Genomic DNA, 23,312 nt, shown 5'->3' on the forward strand with positions numbered 1-23,312 from the left:
AAAACACATGTTCTCTGGCAAATTAAAACTGCCTAGATTGGCGATAATGGCTCCTAAATTCTGCATTAGTCTACTTCTGTAAAAGTCAAAGACATACAAAGTAAACAACCACAATAACATAATACAGAGCTTATGAAACAAGTACATTTCTGATTAGGCTCTTCCACACAATGTAGTATACATTATCAAGCACAAAATAAAAGCTTACTGATATTTACTAATCAGCAAGAGATCTTGTCTAATCTTTTTTTTTTTTTTTTTTTTTATTTGGAACAATGTACAAATATATTGTAAAATAAATTTTTAACCACTTCAGTTGCTTAAGATTTCCCCCCCTTTAATAACCAGGCCATTTTTTTGTGATACAGCACTGCGTTACTTTAACTGACAATTACGCGGTTGTGCAACACTATACCCAAATAACATGTTTGTCCTTTTTTTCCCACAAATAGAGCTTTCTTTTGGTGGTATTTGATCACCACTGGGGTTTTTATTTTTCTGCGCTATAAACAAAACAAAAAAAAAAAAAAAGACTGATAATTTTGAAAAAACAATATATTTTTTACTTTCTTCTATAAAACATATCCTTTAAAAAAAAAAAAATAATTAAAAAAATCGAATTTCTTCATAAATTTAGGCCAATATGTATTCTGCTACATTTTTTGGGTAAAAAAAATAAATAAGCATAAATCGATTGTAGACGCTATAAGTTTTGTGCAAACCAAACTATGGGATACATTATTAGAATTATTATTTATTTTTACTAGTAATTGGTGGTGATCAGCAATTTATAGCGGGACTGCAATATTGCAGCAGACATTTGACACATTTTTGGGAACCAGTCATCAGTGCTAAAAAAAGAGGATTTTCCAAATAGTAAGTATAAAAACATATAAAAATATATAAAATTAAAGATCCACAAGCAAACCTATATAAAGTTTATTGTGGTTATTAATGCATTATGATGGGATGCCAGGAACAAAAAAAAAAAAAAAAAAAAACACATCTGTGGCTGGACCTCCGCTTTAAAGGAATTACAAGTATTCAGTATAGAGACCAGGGGGTTGGTTTGCTAAAGGAAAATAAGCAGTTCACTTTGCAAGGGAATTTTCCCCATAACATGGTGAATGTGGTAAAATTTCACATTGCCAAGAAAACCCAGTCATGTGTAAGGAAAAAATGCATTTTTTTTTTTTTTTTTTTTAACTTGCCTGAAAATGAAAACTAATGCAGCCACCACATCTAGGGGCTGTTAAGCTATAATATATTACATTTTTGTTTTTATGTTTAGATACACTTTATGGAAGTTGACTACAACTGCTCAAGAGAGTAAGCTTGCCACACTAATCACTGTTAGGACTGGTGAGACTACTAAAATGCTGATCATACCTGTAAGTGGTTTAAATTTTGCCACAGCAGTAACCGCAGGCCTGCACATCTGGTTTTTGGACACTGAAAGTTCCTCGACTGCTTTGTAATCTGCATTTACACCACAGGTTCTTGCAGGGACTCCAGGAGGCAAATTGTCAATCTTGGGCTTTAACAAAAAACAAAAATTGATTATTTCTTTTTTTGTATTTTTATTGTATTACAATAAGTATATATTGTCAGTGACAGAATCAACAAAATGTTTTCTACAAAAAAATAAATAAATAAAAGAATATGCAGTAAACCAATAATACAGGCAGCTTAAGGCTCGGTTCACACAGGGGGCGATGCGAGGCGACACGACTTGCCTCGCCGCGACCTGCCGCGACCTCAGCGGCGACTTGCAAATGACTTCTGTATAGAAGTCAATGCAAGTCGCCCGAGGTCGCCCAAAAGTAGTACAGGAACTTTTTTTCTAAGTCGGAGCGACTCGAGTCGCTCCTCTTAGAACGGTTCCGTAGTACAGAACGGGGGCGACTTGTCAGGTCGCGGCACGGCAAGTCGTGTCGCCTCGCGTCGCCCCCTGTGTGAACAGAGCCTCAGGCTTAATGTACACGGGACGTTTTTACAACCTCTCCTGAACGATTTAACTTGACAGTTAATAACGCACGTTTAAAATGTCCGTTTTGCCGTGTTTACATACATTGTTTAAAAAAACTTCGGAACATCTGCGTCTGAACTCTTTTTTTTTTTTTTTGCCTTCAAAGAAAAGCCTAGAAAAACGCAACTGCCTAAAAACTTCATTAAACGATCCTGTGTACATGTACACATAACATTGGAGGGGTCAAGGGGCAGTTGAAAAAAGCATCCAACTGCCTCTGAACGTCCGTTTACCAGCAGCAGTGAACATGAGGCCTTAAGGGATTGTAAAGTCATTTTTTTTCCTATAAAAAGTACAGTATGAGTAGACAAGCTGATAAGTCAATGAACTTATACTTCAGTACTCTTGTTACTGATCCAAAACAATATATGCAGGTCAAGAGTTTGTACTTCAATTGCTGCGCTTTTGTTACAACTCAACATGGGAAAGCAGACCCTGCACTAGAAAGCAAGGTCCACTCATTACATCAGGGCTCTCGCCCAATTTCTAATTTATTATGTAATGAATGGTGGTTCCAGGCCTCATTTTCCGTGCAGAAGGAATTAAAAAATTGGCTTGCTAGTGCCTCTTTTCTGATTCCCACAGCAGCGCCTGCGAGAACACCACACTTGGAACAGCTAATGCTGCACTATGGAACCTCTGTGCAGGCTAAGGATCAAGCAAATTCAGGCAACCGCGGCACCAGCGGGACAAATACAGGCAACCGCGGCACCAGCGGGACAAATTCAGGCAACCGCGGCACCAGCGGGACAAATTCAGGCAACCGCGGCACCAGCGGGACAAATTCAGGCAACCGCGGCACCAGCGGGACAAATTCAGGCAACCGCGGCACCAGCGGGACAAATTCAGGCAACCGCGGCACCAGCGGGACAAGGCAACCATGCCCCCAGATGGGATAAATTCAGGCAACCATGCCTCCAGCGGAGCACAGGTAAGCTGGAGGTTTGCAGTATTATTTTACTTTTACTGCAGGGCAGTGTTGGGCTCTCCCTTTCTAGGGTTTTTTTGTTAGAGGGAGGTTAGCAGTCCTATCCGATTCCCTTTTTTATGCCCTGTACACACAGTTGGAAATTCCGATGGAAAAAGTCAGATCGGATTATGTTGTCAGAAAATACGATTGTGTGGGGGCTCTGACTTTTTCTGTCTGATTTTCCGACGCACAAAAGTTTGAGAGGTGGATCTAAAATTTTCTGACAACAAAATCCGATCGCATAAATTCCGATCGTGTGTAGACAATTCTGACGGACAAAGTGCCACACATGCTCACAATAAACTAAGAGACGAAAGTTATTGGCTACTGGCCCGTTTATAGTCCCGACGTACGTTTGACGTCACCTCGTTCAGAACGATCGGATTTTGCGACAACTTTGTGCGACCGTGTGTATGCAATACAAGTTTCAGCCAAAATCCGTCAGAAAAAAAAAAAATCAGACGGATTTTGTGGTCGGAATGTCTGACCGTGTGTACAGGGCATTCATTTCCTTTAGGCCAAAGCCTACGAGTGGCCATTCCAAAAAGAGATGTGCTATTTATGCTACAAATTGGGAAGCTTCTGAGTGAAGCCTGTATGTCAGCCTTGCATACTTATTGGTTTCATGATGCACAGGCTGAAATTTGCTACGAGTGCCATATCGCCACCATCCCGCCTGACATCTTTTGATTGAAAAATTAAAGCGACTAGCTGGAATATAGCCAGCAAACACTGACTACATCCAGTTACATGCAGTTGCCGTTCAGGTATTCTGACAGCTGCTGGTGCTGGCGACCAGAATACAATAGCCACAACAAGAGATTTGTCCATCTGCGCTGTATATTACACATAGAGGAATCAGATTTTTTTGTTAGGTAAAAAAAAAAAAAAAAATCTAAATCTTTATTAAACTTTAGCTTACGCCTTCTGATCTTTTAGATCTTTAGAGGCAGATTTGAAACCTCCTGCCCAACCTGTTCTGTGCCCAGATCCCTTACTCCTGTGCTGGTGGCTGTAGGGTTTTCTCAGAAGATGGATGCTGTGGGGGGTGTTAGTGATCCCATTCCTTCCCAGCCTGATTCATCCAGTGAGGAAATCCAGCAGAAAGAAACTTCCTCTACTTCAAAGTAAGTGGTGGTGGGGGGGGTGATTCTGTTAGCATAGTGATGCTAATTTCTCCTTAATAATGGCAATGCAGGACAAGATACTATATATTAAAGGGTTAAACTTTCTTAGATGATGTGGATGACTGTAAGGGCTATTTAGTAGTCACTTGACATTCAGTGGATAGTGTCTGCATATTCACATGTATAAGAACATTAGAGAGGATCAAGATTTTGGTCTTTTCCGGTTCTCTATATGCTCACAATCTATTGATCAGTTAAATCTTTAATTGTTTCTATTAGCTGATGCCTGGGTGTGGTGGCTTCACGTTTGTCTCGCCTTCCTGACTGCCTCCAGGCTGTTAATACAACCCAGAGCTTGTAGCTATTTCACTTCTGCTTTGTCTTAAAAAGCTCTATATTCCCACCAGAACAGGGCTTGGTAAAGGCTAAGGATGAGCTCCGGTGTGTTTGCATGGTCCACGTGTAGAGCCCGCCAGGAAGTCGGCGCAGCGCTGTGCTAATCACAGGCAGTGAGACATTGTCCCGATGTGCGGCTGTAGAGATCGGGCAATGTCTCATTGCCTGTGATTAGTACAGTGCTGACTTCCTGGCGGGCTCTGCACGTGGACCATGCGAACACGCTGGAGCTCATCCCTAGTTAAGGCCAAATTGATAAAGCCTCTCAATTCTTGGCGAGGGCCTCATTAGCTGAAAAGTTATGGACTTCACTCAAATGGGAATAGGCTGTGTAGAGCTCTTATGAATGGCCGTGTGAGGCTACTTGCAGCGATCTTTGGCATATACCTACACTACAGTGGGGATCTGCATCTTAGTACAGATTTATCCTTTTTGTGGTAGACATCTATTGTAGGGTCCTGGGGTGCTCCAGAAGATGGATGTTTCACAGATCAATATCCAGTGACTGGGTTGTATATATTTAACAGCTTAGGCCTTAAAAGGGGTTGTAAACCTACGTGTTTATTCACCTTAATGCATCTTATGTTGGAAAAATATTTTGTAATATTGATGTGCTATACAAAAGGGTCACAGCATAGGGTTTGGCAACAGGGGTTTCCAGCACGTTTTAAAGTACCATTAAACCTTCGCTTTTTTTTTTTTTTTTTTTAAACAAATATGGTATACTTACCCCTGCTTCGTGTAATAGTTTTGCATAGAGCAGCTCCGATCCCCCTTTTCTGGGGTCCCCACCAGTTCTCCAGGCCCCTCCTCCTGACTAATTTGTAGTGTTTTTTGCCAGCATTTAGCAGTGTATAGCACAGTGTGTAAGCTACGTTTAGTAGCATTAAGGAGCGGAGCCACTGGCGTCCTTAAAGCGGAGTTCCACCCAAAAGTGGAACTTCCGCTTTAAGGAGTCCTAACCCCCCTGACATGCCACACTTGCAGGGCCGAAACAACTACATCGATTATTAAAATATTTGTCAACCATTTTCATAATCGTTTAATCTGCCAGCCAATTAGTTGGTCTGCATACAGAATGCATTATTTCTTTACATGTCAGAAGACAGAGCAGCGCACATACAGCTCAGTACACTGTCCATACATCAGTAAGTGCCCGAGAACTTGTGAATGCGATATGTAGTCCTGGGCAAGAAGTGATGTTTTTTTTTACCTTGCTATAGGGGCACTCTATATTACACTTTGAAGGCAGGAGGAGCCAGAAGCATTTAGTGGGGGGACCCCAGAAGAGGAGAATCAGGGCTGCTCTGTGCAAAACCATTACACAGAGCAGGCAAGTATATAACATGTTTGTTGTTTAACCACTTCAATACCAGGCGCTTTCGCCCCTTCCTGCCCAGGACAATATTGAGCTGTCGCATTTTGAATGACAACTGCGCTGTCATACAACACTGTACCCAAACTAAATTTTTATCATTTTCTTCCCACAAATAGAGCTTTCTTTTGGTGGTAATTGATCACCTCCGCTTTTTTAATTTTTTTGCGCTATAAACCAAAAAGCGTCAATTTTGAAAAAAAAAAAAAAAAATGCATTTTTATCTTATATAAAACAAATAAAAAGTTATAAAACAAAAAATGGAGCGACAATTTTGGAAAAAAAAAAAGCAATATTTTTTACTTTTTTCTATAATAGATATCCATAAAAAAACAAAATTTCTTTCTTAGTTTAGGCCAATAGGTATTCTACATATTTTTGTTAAAAAAAATAAAATCGCACTAAGCTTATATTGATAGGACTGCGTAAAAGTTATAGCGTCTACAAAATAGGGGATAGATTTATGCCATTTTTTATTTTTTATTATCAGTAATGGCGGTGATCTGCGTTTTTTATCGTGACTGCGACATTATGGCAGACACATCGGACACCTTTGACACTATTTTGGGACCATTGTCATTTATACAGCGATCAGTGCTATAAAAATGCACTGATTACTGTGTAAATGACACTGGCAGGGAAGGGGTTAAACACTAGGGGGCGATCAAGGGGTTGCGTCCTAGGGAGCGATTCTAACTGTAGGGGGGGATGAGCTCACTACAACATGACAGAGATCACTGCTCTCGATGACAGGGAGCAGTAGATCTCCGTCATGTTGCTAGGCAGAACGTTTTTTCTGTCTGCCAATCAGTGGAATGTATCGTGTGATGTCAGTAGCTCCACCCTAACCGTACCGTACCATTTTCTATGACCCCACATCTGAAGCAGGACCCTGAATGGTGCGGTATGGTTTGGTTGTTTGGGCCACTTTCATAATGGAAACACTCAAAATAGCATACCGAACAGAACTAAACCGAAGCGCTCAGTGGAAACGAGGCAATAGGCATCTCCCCATTCTGCCGCTCCGTGACACGATCACGGGCCCCCAGCGGACATAGAGTCCGCGGGATCTGTGGGCACGGTCACGGAGTAGGTGGCGGGCGCACAATGCCGCAATTTAAAGGGGAACTACCTATACGCCCATTTGCCCAGTCGTGCCATGGTGCTGACGTACATCATCGTGCGCTGGTCGGCATGTGGTTCATTTTTTTTTCCCTTTAAATAAAAAAAATTGATCTCCGAGTCTGATGATATTTACCAGATTCAAGCTTTAATAGTATATACAGTATATCTTCTCTAACAGTATATTTTTTCTGTCCGGTATTCTCAAAGTGGACTAGAAATTTTGCACCCTAACCATTTAGCTGGTTATTTATATTTACCACTGCATAGAGATATTTAAGAATAAATAGTTTTTTTTTTTCTATACTTTACATATTAACTAATGTATACACCACAAGGTTATTATCCGATTAATCAAAACCATAAAATCGACCAACAAATTGATTATGAAAATAATTGCTAGTTGCAGCCCTACACATTTGTCCTCTCCCCCTCCCTCCCTGCAATCTTCTGGGGCACGTCACAGGTCCCAGAAGATTGCTCAGCCATTCAGAACAGCGCAGCATGCACTTGGCTGTGAAACCACAAGCCATCACAGCCGGGTGCCCACACTAGTGATGCCGGCGCAAAGGAGAGGCGGGGAAAGAACGTGGGCTTCGGGTGGCTGCATCGCTGGACTGTGCGACAGGCGAGAGTGCGTTTATTAAAAGTCAGCAGCTACACTTTTTGTAGCTGCTGACTTTTAATAAACAAGAAAATGAGTGGAACTCCGCTTTAACAACCAGTGAATAGTTGGTTATTAAAAATCGTACCAGGAAGCTGGCCGCCGCATCCAACAACAGATGACACATCAGCTGTCACCGGGAAACCCACAGAATGTTAAAAACCAAAAAATAAAACATCACCAGTTTCCAGCAATAAAAAATTTGGGTTTTTGGCACATTGCCGAAATGAATATATTGCCGATAATAGTTCCGCCAATTGCGGGGGGCGCCATTCTGTCTCTCCCCAGTCTTCCCTCACATAGAGCAGCGATCTCCGTGTGTCAAGGAGCTGAAGCTGCAGTAACAATGTCCCGCCTCCTGTGACAGACAGCGCACTGATCCAATGGTGAAACATTGAATCAGTGTGATGTGATCACAGGAGGCGGGACATTGTTACTGCGGCCTGGGCAATTCAAATATAGCTCCGTGACACACAGAGATCACCGCTCTGATCCGGGCACTGTTAGGCTGCATGACGGGTACTGGTGAGGCTGCATCCACAGACACTGGCAGGCTGCATATGACAGGCACAGGTCTGCAGCACGGGGGGATTAACCAGTTACCGACCGGCGCACGTCGATGTATGTCGGCGGAATGGTACGGGCATGAAGTCATATTTTTTGACTTATGCATGAGACTCACTGGTATCCATTTGTCGATTGTGTACATTGTATTATTGTGGCTCTACAGGGGGAGAGGGGGAGAGGGGGAGAGGGGGAGAGGGAGAGAGGGAGAGAGAGAGAGAGAGAGAGAGAGAGAGAGAGAGAGAAATGGGAGCAATCGATATCCACCCTAAGGGAGAGCCAACAGTACCTGCCAGTCATACCCACCCTGGGGGACAGCCAGCAGTACCTGTCAGCCAAATGCGCCCCTGGGGGGACAGCCAGCAGCAGCTGGCACCCCTACCCGCCCTGAGGGCCAGCCAGCAACCAGCCATACTCACCCTGGGGAAAAGCCAGAAGCAGCTGCCATCCGTATCTGCCCTGGGGACAGCCAGCAGCAGCCGCCAGCTGTACCCGCCCTAATGCCGACCATACACGGTTCAAATTTCGAAAGAATTTTCTTTCGAAAATCGTATCTAAGAATTTTCGTATGAATTTTGCACCATTAGTGGGCTGCAGCAACAGCCGATTTTCGTGCGGAAATAAAATTTGAGGCATCGGACATGTTGGAAATTTTTTGAAAAACTAACAATTTTCGAATCAATGATGGGAGAATTGTGCAAGAAATGTAATAAGAAAAGAAAATTTACGGAAATAAAAGAAAATTTACAGAGAGAAAAGAAGATTCCCGGCCAAGAAAATTATTTTCTGTAACAACACGAGGTGAAATTGAAGGCTTGGTCGGCCGAATTTCGAAAATCAATGGTGGCATCATCGGATCACAAAAAAAACAAATTTTCTGATTTTGAAAAGAAAATTCATTCGACATTCGACCATGTATGACCTGCATAAGGGATATATCAAACAGATGGTACAGCGCTCTAACTAAAATGATTACTAACATATTAAAATATCAACTCTTCGCGGGTGACGTCACGTGATCTCCGTCCGTACGGTTTCTGTGTCCGCTGATGAAGTCCCGCCCATAGGGACGTAACGTAGGGACGGAGATCACATGATGTCACCCGTGGTCATTGTTAATTTTAACGATCGTATGAAGCTTCGTTATTGTAAGTGTGTTTTTTATGTATATTCATCATTGAAACGTTTTTCTATGGAGAGCACTATAGCCTATCTTTCTATCCACATGGTCTGAGGAAATGTGAATACTGCTACATACCGATCCAGTGTGGGTATTCCACGAACGTGTCAGTTCATTTGACTCTGAATGGGAGAAAGCTGTGTTTTCGTTTGTGAACCGGTCGGATATTGTCTGAGAGGAGTACAGCAATTGGACGAGTTGATAAGCATTCGTTTATATTTAAGTGCATACGACTCTCTGTAATTTAAAGGGTCCATACGATGAGGTGAGCAGCCAATTTTACCATTGGTGGTGCCCCCCCCCCCCCCTTGGCACTAAGTCACTTTATGCATGAACTGACTGTATACCACTGAAGATTCCTCACGTGGACTTTTTGACTCAAAAGCTATCTTTGGACTTTTAATTAATTTTAATATGTTAGTAATCATTTTATTTTAGTTAGAGCGCTGTACCATCTGTTTGATATATTGTATTTTGGGATTTGGTAATTGATCCTTGGTGTTCAGCAGCTTTTTGTAAAGGGGTTGTACTGCGCTGATTTTTTATGTATTTATATTTTGACTGCATAAGGGATAGCCAGCCATACCCACTCTGGGGGACAGGATAGGATTGGAGGGCTCAGAGTAAAGAGTCCTTGTCTGCTCTACATATGCAGAGTGGACACGGATCTTTCATTCGCCCACTCATTGTGGCCCTGTGACCAGTTACCAAGTCGCTTGAGTGGCCCTCGCTCTTCAAAAGGTTGGGCACTCCTGCTGTAGACACTGCGGCATACTAAATCCTTTGTCACACTTTATTTTGGAACAATTTAGCACATAATTTCTATGCCACAATTCTCACATTTTATTTTTGGGACAATTTCGTACATAATTTCTAATGTCACTCCAATAGTTAAATCAGGCCCATCATTATTTTTAAGGTTGTAATAAATAAGGAAGATGAGACTGTGTCAAATTAAAAAAAAATATATATATTATATATATATATATATATATATATATATATATATATATATATATATATATATATATATATATTTCTAGGCTCAAATTTTCATGCTTGTAAAGTAGTTTAAAACAAAGACACTAAAAATTGAAAAAAATGACAAGCCTTTACATCGCTTATCTTTAGATTAAAACTGAAACAAAATGTCCAATAATTAATTTTTCTGCTTCTGGCAAGCATACATTTTTTTTTTTTTAAATAATCTTTATTTATTTTCTACATTAATACATATTTTATACAAAATTACCACAAGTTTACAACCTATATAAACACAATTACATCGAGAGAGAAAAGAAAAAAAACAAAAAAAAAAACAAACAAAAAAATAAAATAAAATAAAAAAATAAAAACAAACAGAACTAAAACCCGGCATATAACAGTGATAATCCCGTTCCTCCCCCCCTATATTGGATATTCCATCCTATCCAACCAGGGTTTCCACATTTTTATAAATTCTTTCAGGTTTCCTCTCCTTGTATATACTACTTTTTCCTTCCATACTGTTTCTGTAATTAGGTTTACCCACTTCGCTACCGAGGGGGGTTTATCTGCCTGCCACCTCTGTGCTATTAACTTCCTTGCCCGAAATATACACCTCAGTATTGATTTATTTGTACTTAGTGAGCCTTCTATCCCTTCCAGCAGGCCCAACACGCATAATCCCCCCCCCCCCCCATTCCCACTCTAAGGCTGGGTTCACACTGCTGCGGGGGGAGATCCGGATGTGATTCGCACCGCAAATCACATCCGATCTCCGTAGCGATGCGAGTTCAGCCATACAGATAGTATGGCTGAATTCGCAGCGCTCCCGCAGCAAACTCGCACGGGACCCTTTTTTTTGGTCCGCAACAGAATCGGATCGCATGGGGGTTCACACCATGCGATCCGATTCCTGTGCGAGTCGGCAGATCGCACTGCGATATGCAGACGGATCTGGGGGTGTCATTAACATAACATTGACACTCCCAGCCGTCCGCATAGGGCAGTGTGAACTGCCGGCGGGAGGTGTGCGATGCGGGATAACGCCGCGGATTCGCGGCGTTCCCGCATCGCAGCGGTGTGAACCCGGCCTAAACGTTTCTTTCAGAATATCAATAATCTCTGTCCAGTAGCGGAACAGTTTGGGGCATCTCCAAAACATATGGGCCAGGTCCCCGGTATCCTGACATCTTGGGCACCTGTCATCCGCTCTCCACCCAAAACCAAACAGTCGCTTTGGGGTGTAGTATGATCTATGTAACAACATCAAATGTGAAACCTTCTGTGCAGGCGATATTGAGATGTAATGTCCTGCCTCCAGTATCCTCTTCCGAGAATATTCCAAGTTCCTCCTCCCATTTCCTTCGACGTTTACGTTTCTCTGGATTTTCTATATTCCCTTCACATATATATGGGTAGATTTCTGCTATAAGTCCTCCTCCTGCCTTATCTTGGGAATTTAATCTATCATAAAAAGGGGGAGTTATTCCAAACTGGTCCTTGTTTATCAAATTGTTTATCTAAAGCATGACGAATTTGCAGATATTTATAAAAAGAATGTTTTGATATACCAAACTCTCTCAGCGTGTTAAACGTTTTTAATATATTGCCTTCATATAACTGGGCCAATTTTTCAATCCTCTTTACCTCCCAGTCCCTATATCGTCCAATCAGTTCCAGTTCTGCCAGGTTCTGATTGTTCCATAATGGGGTATATTTAGTCAGGCCTCCTAACCCTTTTACCGCCTTTACTGCCTTCCAGACTTTTAGGGCCAGTTTTATCGTAGGCATTCTAAGAGGGAATGAATTTGCCTCCAGTACCTCTACTATTGTCTTATGGGGTGTCCCTGCTGTCATTAACATCTCATTTATTCCTCCTTCCCCAACCTTACTTGTCCCTAGATGTTGCAGTTGGGCTGCTAAAAAATAACTCCTTGGGTGGGGCACTGCCATCCCTCCTTTCCTGGTTGGTAAATGTAATGACTGTAAACTAATCCTTGGCACCCCCCCTCTCCATATAAGTTCTCTAAATAATTCCTCAATTTTCTTAAACCATTTTTTGTCTACCCATACCGGGGAATTATGCAACAAATATAACAACTGAGGCATCCATAACATTTTAATCAGGTTACATCTGCCTGCTACTGATAATGGGAGCTTTTTCCATATTTCAATTTTGTTTTTAAATTTGGCTACCAAGCATACAAATTTAGAATAGCATTGCAACCACAATCTATGGATCATGGGTGCAATGCACAGGTTCCTGAAGACTATTCCTCCAGCCCCAGGTGCATATGGAAGGTATGGACCTGCGGTTATGGAGCTGGAGGAAGTAATCAACGGACTACAAGTGTGGTGATGTCATTAAACTTGTGTTCAATTCTTGGTGGGGGGGCTGCAGAATGGCACCCTGTTGCACCCTAAATATGGGTGTGGCATGAAAGGTGTTAGTGTTAGAAAATTAGCATTCATGGATGCTTTTCAAAAAAAAAAATCAAGGTAAGGTGAAGAATGCAGAATACATATTTACCTTTAACAACGTAGTCAAGCTTTCGGTTGTCTTATCAGAGAAGGAGTTATGTTTAACAGGTGGTGTAAAACAAGGCTTTTTTGCGGGATTCCCCAGCAACTGCTGACTTGGAGCTGCTGATCTTCTCATTTTGTGCTCACCTAGAGGAAGAGACAGAACCAAAGTAAGTATAATGCATGTTAACTGTCAGATTGAAGAACACCTGTCATGAGAAAAATACAGGAGCTCCATCTGCTGATCTTCATGTGAAAATGCAAGTTCCTGGCCATCATCCTCATCCTCCGTTTCAAAGCTATTGGAGTCAGACCTGGAAAACGTATGCAGATCAGGTATTCTGACTTTATTTTGATGCTATCCGCTGCATACTAATTTTAGGTTTGTTATACAAAGTAGTGAAGGATCAGATTTTTACAGTATCTCACAAAAGTGAGTACACCCCCTCACATTTTTGTAAATATTTTATTATATCTTTTCATGTGACAACACTGAAGAGATGACATTTTGCTACAATGTAAAGTAATGAGTGTACAGCTTGTATAACAGTGTAAATTCGCTGTCCCTTCAAAATAACTCAACACACAGCCATTAATGTCTAAACCGCTGGCAACAAAAGTAAGTACACCCCAAGTGAAAAATGTCCAAATTAAGCCCAATTAGCCATTTTCCCTCCCCGGTGTCATTTGACTCGTTAGTTTTACAAGGTTTCAGGTGAGAATGGGAAGCAGTTGTGTTCAATTTGGTGTTATCACTCTCACTCTCTCATGCTGGTCACTGAAAGTTCAACATGGCACATTATGGCAAAGAACTCTCTGAGGATCTGAAAAAAAAAAAAAAAAAACAATTGTTGCTCTACATAAAGATGGCCTAGGCTATAAGAAGATCGCCAAGACCCTGAAACTGAGCTGCAGCACAGTGGCCAAGATCATACAGTGGTTTAACAGGACAGGTTCCACTCAGAACAGGTATGGTAAAGAAAAAACAGGCTGCGCTCAAAAACAAAAAAATATTGAATAAAGAAATCCATAAAAAAGCCACAATGAATCCAAAAAAAAAAAAAACAAATATCATTGACAATAATGAAATGGGCAATATAAAAAAGTGACAATACAGTGACTTGCGAAAGTATTCGCCCCCCTTGAACTTTTCAACCTTTTGCCACATTTCAGGCTTCAAACATAAAGATATAACATTTTTATTTTTTCTGAAGAATCACCAACAAGTGGGACACAATTGTGAAGTGGAACGAAATCTATTGGATTTTTGAAACTTTTTTAACTAATAAAAAAATGAAAAGTGGGGCGTGCAAAATTATTTGGCCCCCTTGCGTTAATACTTTGTAGAGCCACCTTTTGCTGCGATTACAGCTGCAAGTCGCTTGGGGTATGTCTCTATCAGTTTTGCACATCGAGAGACTGAAATTCTTGCCCATTCTTCCTTGCAAAACAGCTCAAGCTCAGTGAGGTTGGATGGAGAGCGTTTGTGAACAGCAGTTTTCAGCTCTTTCCACAGATTCTCGATTAGATTCAGGTCTGGACTTTGACTTGGCCATTCTAACACCTGGATACGTTTATTTGTGAACCATTCCTTTGTAGATTTTGCTGTATGTTTGGGATCATTGTCTTGTTGGAAGATAAATCTCTGTCCCAGTTTCAGGTCTTTTGGAGACTCCAACAGGTTTTCATCCAGAATGGTCCTGTATTTGGCTGCATCCATCTTCCCCTCAATTTTAACCATCTTCCCTGTCCCTGCTGAAGAAAAGCAGGCCCAAACCATGATGCTGCCACCACCATGTTTGACAGTGGGGATGGCGTGTTGAGGGTGATGAGCTGTGTTGCTTTTACGCCAAACATATCGTTTTGCATTGTGGGCAAAAAGTTGGATTTTGGTTTCATCTGACCAGAGCACCTTCTTCCACATGTTTGGTGTGTCTCCCAGGTGGCTTGTGGCAAACTTTAGATGAGACTTTTTATGGATATCTTTGATAAATGGCTTTCTTCTTGCCACTCTTCCATAAAGGCCAGATTTGTGCAGTGTACGACTGATTGTTGTCCTATGGACAGACTCTCCCACCTCAGCTGTAGTTCTCTGCAGTTCATCCAGAGTGATCATGGGCCTCTTGGCTGCATCTCTGATCAGTCTTCTCCTTGTCTGAGCTGAAAGTTTAGAGGGACGGCCAGGTCTTGGTAGATTTGCAGTGGTCTGATACTCCTTCCATTTCAAAATGATCGCTTGCACAGTGCTCCTTGGAATGTTTAAAGCTTGGGAAATCTTTTTGTATCCAAATCCGGCTTTAAACTTCTCCACAACAGTATTACGGACCTGCCTGGTGTGTTCCTTGGTCTTCATGAGGCTCTCTGCGCTTTCAACAGAACCCTGAGACTATCACAGAGCAGGTGCATTTATACAGAGACTTGATTACACACAGGTGGATTCTATTTATCACCATAGGTCATTTAGGACAACATTGGATCATTCAGAGATCCTCGCTGAACTTCTGGAGTGAGTTTGCTGCACTGAAAGTAAAGGGGCCGAATAATTTTGCACGCACCACTTTTCAGTTTTTTATTTGCTAAAAAAGTTTAAAATATCCAATAGATTTCGTTCCACTTCACAATTGTGTCCCACTTGTTGGTGATTCTTCACAAAAAATTTTAATTTTATATCTTTATGTTTGAAGCCTGAAATGTGGCAAAAGTTTGAAAAGTTTAAGGGGGCCGAATACTTTCGCAAGGCACTGTATATATGTGGAAAAAACACTGAATAGTCCCAAAAAAGGGAGTGCTATCCGAGTTTTATTCACTCTCATTGAATAATCATCTCATTAATATTCACTGACTAATTTTTTTTGAGACTATATATTTGGCACTATTCACTGTTTTTTTGCACATATGTATTGTCACTTTTTTATCGCCAATTTCATTATTGTCAATGATATTTGTTTTTTTTGATTCATTGTGGGTTTTTCATTGATTTCTTTATCCAATATTTTTTGTTTTTCCTAACATACTTGTTTGTGTACACCTCACAATTTTTGAGCTGCAGCCATTTATGCACATTTTGTTCACATATATTCACTAAGGAGCGCTGTATTTCTTTTCGTTTTTTCCATTCAAAACAGGCCTCACCATGGTCGACCAAAGAAGTTGAGTGCATGTGCTCAGCATTATATCCAGAGGTTGTCTTTGGGAAATAGACGTATGAGTGCTGGCAGCAATTCTGGAGAGGTTTAAGGGGTGGGGGGGTCTGCCTGTCAGTGCACAGACCATACGCCGCACACTGCATCAAATTGGTCTGCATGGCTGTCGTCCCAGAAGGAAGCCTCCTTTAACGATGATGCACAAGAAAGCCTGCAAACAGTTTGCTGAAGACAAGCAGACTAAGGACATGGATTACTGCAACCATGTCCTGTGGTCTGATGAGACCAAGATACACTTGTTTGGTTTAGATGGTGTCAAGCGATTGTGGTGACAACCAGGTGAGGAATACGAAGAGTGCCTTGCCTACAGTCAAGCATGGTGGTGGGAGTGTCATGGTCTGGGGCTGCATGAGTGCTGCCGGCACTGGGGAGCTACAGTTCATTGAGGGAACCATGAATGCCAACATGTACTGTGACATACTGAAGAAGAGTGTGATCCCCTCCCTTCGGAGACTTGGCCGCAGAGCAGTATTCCAACATGATATCGACCCCAAACACACCTCCAAGACGACCACTGCCTTGCTAAAGAAGCTGAGGGTAAAAGGTGATGGAATGGCTAACCATGTCTCCAGACCTAAACCCTATTGATTATCTGTGGGGTATCCTCAAATGGAAGATGGAGGAGCGCAAGATCTCTAACATCCACCAGCTCTGTGATGTCATCATGGAGGAGTGGAAGAGGACTTCAGTGGCAACCTGTGAAGCTCTGGTGAACTCCATGCCCAAGAGGGTTAAGGCAGTGCTGGAAAATAATGGTGGCCACACAAAATAGACACCTTGGGACCAATTTAGACATTTTCACTTAGGGGTGTACTCACTTTTATTGTCAGTGGTTTAGACATCAATGGCTGTGCGTTGAGTTATTTTAAGGGGACAGCAAATTTACACTGTTATACAAGCTGTACACTCACTGCATTACATTGTAGCAAAGTGTCATTTCTTCAGTGTTGTCGCATGAAAAGATAAAATATTTACAATTTAAAATTTACCAAGTGAGGGGTGTACTCACTTTCGTGAGATACTGTATGTATATGTATATATATCAATCATTCTGTGGTATATCTGTTTGACAAGTGTTCATTCAGCCAGAAATCTTGCTGTATTTGCCGTCTCTGCGCTGTTATCAGTTGTCATTGTTCCCTGCTATCTCTGTGGACTACAAAACACCTCCCCCTGAGAAGGAGCACAGCAGAAGGTGTTATGTAGTCTTGAACGCACTCCTTGTACCAGGGTGACAATGCTGCTTAGTACGGCTATCACCTAGGACAAGGAAAATAATGTTAATGGCGGGATTACCAGGTTAAAATAAAGTTAAAAATAGGGCTGCAACTAACAATTATTTTCATAATCGTTGGATGATTGTTTTGATTATTCCATTACAGTAATCTGATAAAATCATAAAAAAAAATGATTTTTTTTTGTTTATTTCAAATAATGAAAAAACTGATTGTTACGCTCAAACTGCATCATAACAACTATTAAAATCAATTCCTCATTCATTTCTGCCAATGCAGTGAAGGGACTGGCCCTGAATGGGAGAGGGGACCGTACTAGAGGGTAGGAGAGAGTTATCTAGTTTGGAGACCAGTCGATAGAGGGAGTAGACTGGGAGGGAATTTGGAAGAGAGGCATGTAGGACAGGAACTGGACTAGAGGGGTTTGTGGTAGAAAGGGAGTTTGCTTGGACCAGGGGACTGGACCAAAGCAGTCTGGCGGAACCGGACCAGAGTGTGGGAAGGAGAGATGGTGGCTGCAGACCGGAGTGTGGGAGGGAGAGGTCTGTGTATTCCTCAAACTGACACCAATGATGGGGCACCATCCCCAGGACGCGTGCGAGGCGAGGAGCGCCGATTACCGGCATCTCTGTGCTTACATGTAACCGGCCGTGATTGGACACAGCCAATCACATGGCTAAAGAGCGTAGACTCTACAGAGATCGGGGTCAAGCCATGTTCTAGCAACATGGCGCAGCCGCGATTACTGGGGGAGCACAAGAGCGGCAGTTCTGGGACGAGTGCCGCACCGCCCCTCCTTCATTTGATGGTGGGCGGGCGGAAAGTGGTTAAATATTCTAACTACCAGCAAGAATGAGTCCTTACATTTAGGCTGGGTTGGATGCGGGGTCCCGGCATCCAATCCGCAATAGCAGGAGAATTGGACCAGTTCTCTATGGAGCCAGTTCACATATTTCCGCTGCGGCTCCAGTGCGAATTTGCACAGGAGTCCTGTGCGTCTCTTAGTCCATTTCAGGTCTGAATTCAGCAAAAAATTCAGGCGGAAATCAGACCTGTAACAGTGAATGGGGACACACCAAACCCCTTCTGGGAGCCGCAAGTGGCGATGGTGTGAGCCCAGCCTTAGATCCCCTTCACACACTTTAGTGCTGGAAATAACCTCTACTAAGCGCCTGAAAACCGCCTCCCATTCATTCCAGTGTGACTATTCACACTCAGGCGGTGCGCTTGTGGGGCATTTTGGGAGAAGTCCTGCAAGCAGCATCTTCGGATCATTGGAATGAATGGGCAGCGATTTCAAAGCACCTGAAAAGCTCCTGCAAAACAAGAGTTTTTAATCCTTCTTTTGGGGTTAAAAGCACCCCGCGAGCAGCTGAAAAGCGGTGCAAAAGCACAGCTTAAACAGCGCTAACACGCCGCTACAACGAGCGGCGCTTTAGCGCTAACAGCCAACGCTTTCAGTGTGAAAGCAGTCTTAAAGAGCACCTGTAATTTTGTATCCATCATAGCAGCGCCTGTTAGCGGCCATCCACTCATCTGCCGCCGCCATGTCCCTCACCTTGTTGCATCACCAGCCGTCCCATTAAAGTAAATGGGACTGTCGGTGAGTCAATAGTGGGTGAGAGGAGGAGGCGCTGCGGGACAAAAATGACAGTTACTCATGGCAATGACCCTTATTTTCTTCACAGTTATCTATTTAAAATTTAAGTTTTTTTCCTGAAACTTCCCTCTTAACCGCTTCCCGACCGTCTCATGCAGTTATACTGCGGCAGAAGGGCAGGTACAGGCAGATTAACATACCTGTACGCTGCCCTTTAAGAGGCGGCTAGCGGCGCGCCGCCCGCCGGGAGCTCCGTGACCGCGAGTCCCACAGGCTGGATGTCCGCAGGCATACCCGCAAACGTCAAGGTGAGCTAATGTAAACAAACATCTTCCCCGTTCTGCCTAGTGATAGTGTCACTGATCAGCTCTCCCTGTAAATCACGAGCAGTGATCAGTGTCTTGTCACACACAGCCCCTCCCCCACACAGTTAGAATCACTCCCTAGAACACACTTAAACCCTACAGCGCCACCTAGTGGTTAACCCTTTCACTGCCAGTGACATTTTTACAGTAATCAATGCAATTTTTTTAGCATTGATCGCTGTATTAATGCCAATGGTCCCAAAAATGTGTCAAAATTGTCTGATGTGTCCGCCATGTTGCAGTCACGATAAAAATTGCTGATCGCCGCCATTACTAGTAAAAAAAAAAACAATTGTCAATAAAAATGCCATAAATCTATCCCCTATTTTGTAGATGCTATAACTTTTGCACAAACCAATCAATACACACTTATTGCGATTTTTATTTTTTTTTTACCAAAAATATGTAGAAGAATACGTATCGGGTCGAAAAATTTTTATATATTTTTTGGCGATATTTATTATAGCAAAAAGTTAAAAAAATTACACTTTTTTCAAAATAGACGCTTTTTTTGTTTATAGCGCAAAAAAAAAAAAAAAAAAAATGCAGAGGCGATCAAATACCACTAAAAGAAAGCTTTGTTTGTGGGGAAAAAAAGGATGTCAATTTTGTTTGGGAGCCACGTCACACGACCGCACAATTGTCAGTTAAAGTGACGGAGTGCAGAATCACAAAAAGAGCTCTGGTCAGGAAGGGGGTAAATACTTCCAGGACTTACGTGGTTAAAGTGAAGGTGCGTGTTATACGCCGATAAATACGGTATATCCAAATAAAACGCCCGAGTTTATCTCTTCACCACACACACAGCCACAAAGGTAAGAGAATTCTTGTTGGGTAGTGTATTAGTGCTCAGACGAACACAGACTGAATTTTAATGGTTCAAAGAATGTCAGGTAAAATGGTCGGCCCTCACGTAAGTTCACTTCATTAAATATGACCCTCTTTGAAAACAGTTTGGACACCCCGGATTTACAGTTTCCATTCACATCTAGGCGTTTGGGATCGTGGCAGAATCTCTGCAATTCTGCCCGCAATCGCAACACACAGGTTCAGGTGCCATTATTTTCCTAATAATTGCACCTAAAACATGGTGCAGTTTTGCCGTGATTGTTGTTCAACAAATTGCATCTTGTGAAGCTTGTTGCTCCTTTTTGGGTGTCGAGCTTCAAGCAATGTGATTGCACCATGTTTTAGGTGTCATTGAAAATGAATGACAGCTAAACCTGAGTTTGCGATCCCAAAGCAACCGGGTGTAAGTGGAGCCGCTCTGGTTCATACATATGCGATTCTGGATGTGTTTTCAAACTCACAGATTCGCATGACAGGCTAGAAATCATGTGTTCCTATTGAGGTGGTTCACACAGATGCGATCCAAATGCATTGCGCTTTGGGCGCGAGTTTGAATAGTGCAACAATCGCACCTAAATTGCACCACGTTTTAAAGTGGTTGTAAACCCTTACAAACCACTTTGACCTACAGGTAAGTCTAGATGAAGGCTTACCTGTAGGTCCAAGAAATATCTCCTAAACCTAGACAGTTTAGGAGATATTTACCAAAAGACAGGAGCATGCGCCGTAGACAGCGGCGTGCAGGCGCACTGAGCAGGCCGCAGATCACTGCGATATGCCGCTCGTGTCAGCTCCCGGAAGTCAATCCAGGATACATGGCAGCGGCAAAGATGAAGACGGAGGATCGCTTCGGGGGCTTCTTTCTCAGGTAAGTTATTCATAATGAGCTAGTATGAAATGCATGTAGTATGTATGCCTTTGCCTTACAGGTTGTGTTTTTTTTTTTTTTATTGCCTTTACTTCCTCTTTAAGTGTCACTGAAAATAGTGGCACCTGAATCTGCGCTTTATCGCTGAATTGCAGCGATTCTGCTGCAATACCAAAACGCCCAGATGTGAACAGGGCCTAACGAAGCCTATAACTCCGTTATGTCAGATTATTGGCTGGCCGCTCTGCTGTAATGCCTCGCACACACGTTCCAATTATCGTATGACGCATTGGTCCCTTTTTTGTTGCATAAAACTAATATCCAATACAACAGTGCAAAATGCGATCTACGAAAAGTACGATTTTTGGTGTACGATTCTGGAAAAACCTTCCGCTGTGCATAGCTACATATCTGAAATTATGTCAAATACGCGTGACCCCTGTGTCCTTCCGACCATGCGTGGTGTTCATCTATCGATTTTTAGTGGACGCATACTGTACTGATTAACCACTTCCGGAACGCCGCGCAGAGATGTACGTCCCTACTTTGGGGACGTACATCGTTGTTATGGCAGCAGCTAGCTGCCATAACCCCAGTGTTCCTGTGTTCGGCCGGCGCTCCGGTACAAGATAAAAGTGGTCTCTGCCGCAGATTCGCTGCAAGATCACTTTTAGCTATGGTGGGAGAGGGGGGCCCCCCCTCCCGCCGCGATCTGGTGCCCTCCGCCGCTTACCGGAGCCGTCGGCAGTGGCGGAGTTGATCACGTCTGTCCCCTGTGCTGACATGGAGACGAGTGAGGGGAAGATGGCCCACCCATCTCCATGACAATGCACGGTGGAAGCAAAGTCATAACGTCACTTTCGCCCATAGCTCTTAAAAGGGGCATTTTATTTTTTATTTTTTTAAATGACAATTTAAAAAAAAATAATGTACTGCATTTTAGTGTAAATATGAGATCTGAGGTCTTTTTGACACCAGATCTCATATTTAAGAGGACCTGTCATGCTTTTTTTTCTATTACAAGGGATGCTTACATTCCTTGTAATAGGAATAAAAGTGACAGATTTTTTTTTAATTTTTTTTAAACAGTGTAAAAATAAAAAGTAAAATAAATAATAATAATAAAAAAAATTTGCTCCGTCCCGCCGAGCTCACACGCAGAAGCGAATGGATACGCGAGTAGTGTTCAAATCATACATCTCAGGTATCGCCACGATCGGTGGAGCGAGATAATTCTAGCCCTAGACCTCCTCTATAGGGCAAAACATGCAACCGCTAGAATTTATTAAATGTCGCCTGTTGAGATTTTTAGGGGTAAAAGTTTGTCGCCATTCCACGAGCGGGTGCAATTTTGAAGCGTGACATGTTGGGTATCAATCTACTCGGTGTAACATTATCTTTCACATTATATAAAAAATAAAAAAAAAACTGGGCTAACTTTACTGTTGTCTTAATTTTTAATACAAAAACAGTGTATTTAAAAAAATGTTTTAAAAAAAAGTGCGCTTGTAAGACCTCTACGCAAATACGGTGACACAGAAAGTATTGCAACGGCCGCCATTTTAGTCTCTAGGATGTTAGAAAAAAAAAAAAAGGAAAAAGAATGGGGGTTCTAAGTAATTTTCTAGCAAAAAAGTTTTTAACTTGTAAACAACACATCTAAAAAAAAAAACAAAAAAAAGTCTTGGTCTTAAAGTGGTTAAATGATTGTCGTACGATGGGCTGTTGTCCGAGCAAAGTTTTTGCGTTTGTCCCTTCGGATTTTGTTGGACGGACTGTCGTGATCAGCTGTTGAAAGCTGTGCACTAACGATCAGATTATCGAACGATCAATCCGAAATCCGAAGATTTTTATCATCCGATAATCGGAACGTGTGTACGAGGCATTGGTTAGGGGGTGCAAATTACTTGCCTTGCCCCGGCGCTGACAACACACACACTACGCAGAAAAAAAACAAAAACGGGCTCCTGACTTTTTTAGCTGGTTTCTAGATTTAAGGGCCAATTCACACCAGAAACTGTGCGCAAACTGTGCGTTTCTGCACACGCTGTGAAATGCATTTTTATGTGCATTTGCATTGTATTTTTCCTAAGCTTGCATTTTCTTGAGGTGACTTCTGACTTCTTTGGGCTTTTATGCGCACCGCATTGCGTTTTCATGCATTTGCGTACGTTTCTGTGCATTTGCAGTGCAGAAAAGGTGTGAGAACACCCTCTGATCTAATTGGGTGTCTGCGTGCTGCTGACCAAACTACTTCC

At 42.3% G+C, this 23,312-nt stretch overlaps 2 protein-coding genes across 3 annotated transcripts in view; both read right to left on the reverse strand.

Moving 5' to 3' along the window:
• FSBP (fibrinogen silencer binding protein) overlaps positions 1-1,528 on the reverse strand; it is a 36,881-nt gene extending 35,353 nt beyond the window's left edge. Inside the window, exon 1 of the mRNA XM_077493042.1 lies at positions 1,390-1,528. The gene's annotated coding sequence lies outside the window, so the exon portion shown is untranslated. The remainder of the gene's footprint in view (positions 1-1,389) is intronic.
• The window catches only part of RAD54B (RAD54 homolog B), a 165,589-nt gene that overhangs the window by 141,992 nt on the left and 285 nt on the right, over positions 1-23,312 (reverse strand). For both annotated transcript variants that reach the window (XM_077493041.1, XM_077493040.1), the window contains exons 2-3: positions 12,942-13,081; positions 1,390-1,537 (exon numbers count right to left, since the gene is read on the reverse strand). In XM_077493041.1, the coding sequence (XP_077349167.1) occupies positions 1,390-1,537; positions 12,942-13,070 (277 nt within the window). In that variant the 5' untranslated portion in view covers positions 13,071-13,081. The remainder of the gene's footprint in view (positions 1-1,389; positions 1,538-12,941; positions 13,082-23,312) is intronic.

Source organism: Lithobates pipiens, unplaced genomic scaffold (genome assembly GCF_037356315.1).
Source record: "Lithobates pipiens isolate NorthernLeopardFrog02 unplaced genomic scaffold, aLitPip1_a1.2 Scaffold_19, whole genome shotgun sequence".
NCBI lineage: Eukaryota > Metazoa > Chordata > Amphibia > Anura > Ranidae > Lithobates > Lithobates pipiens.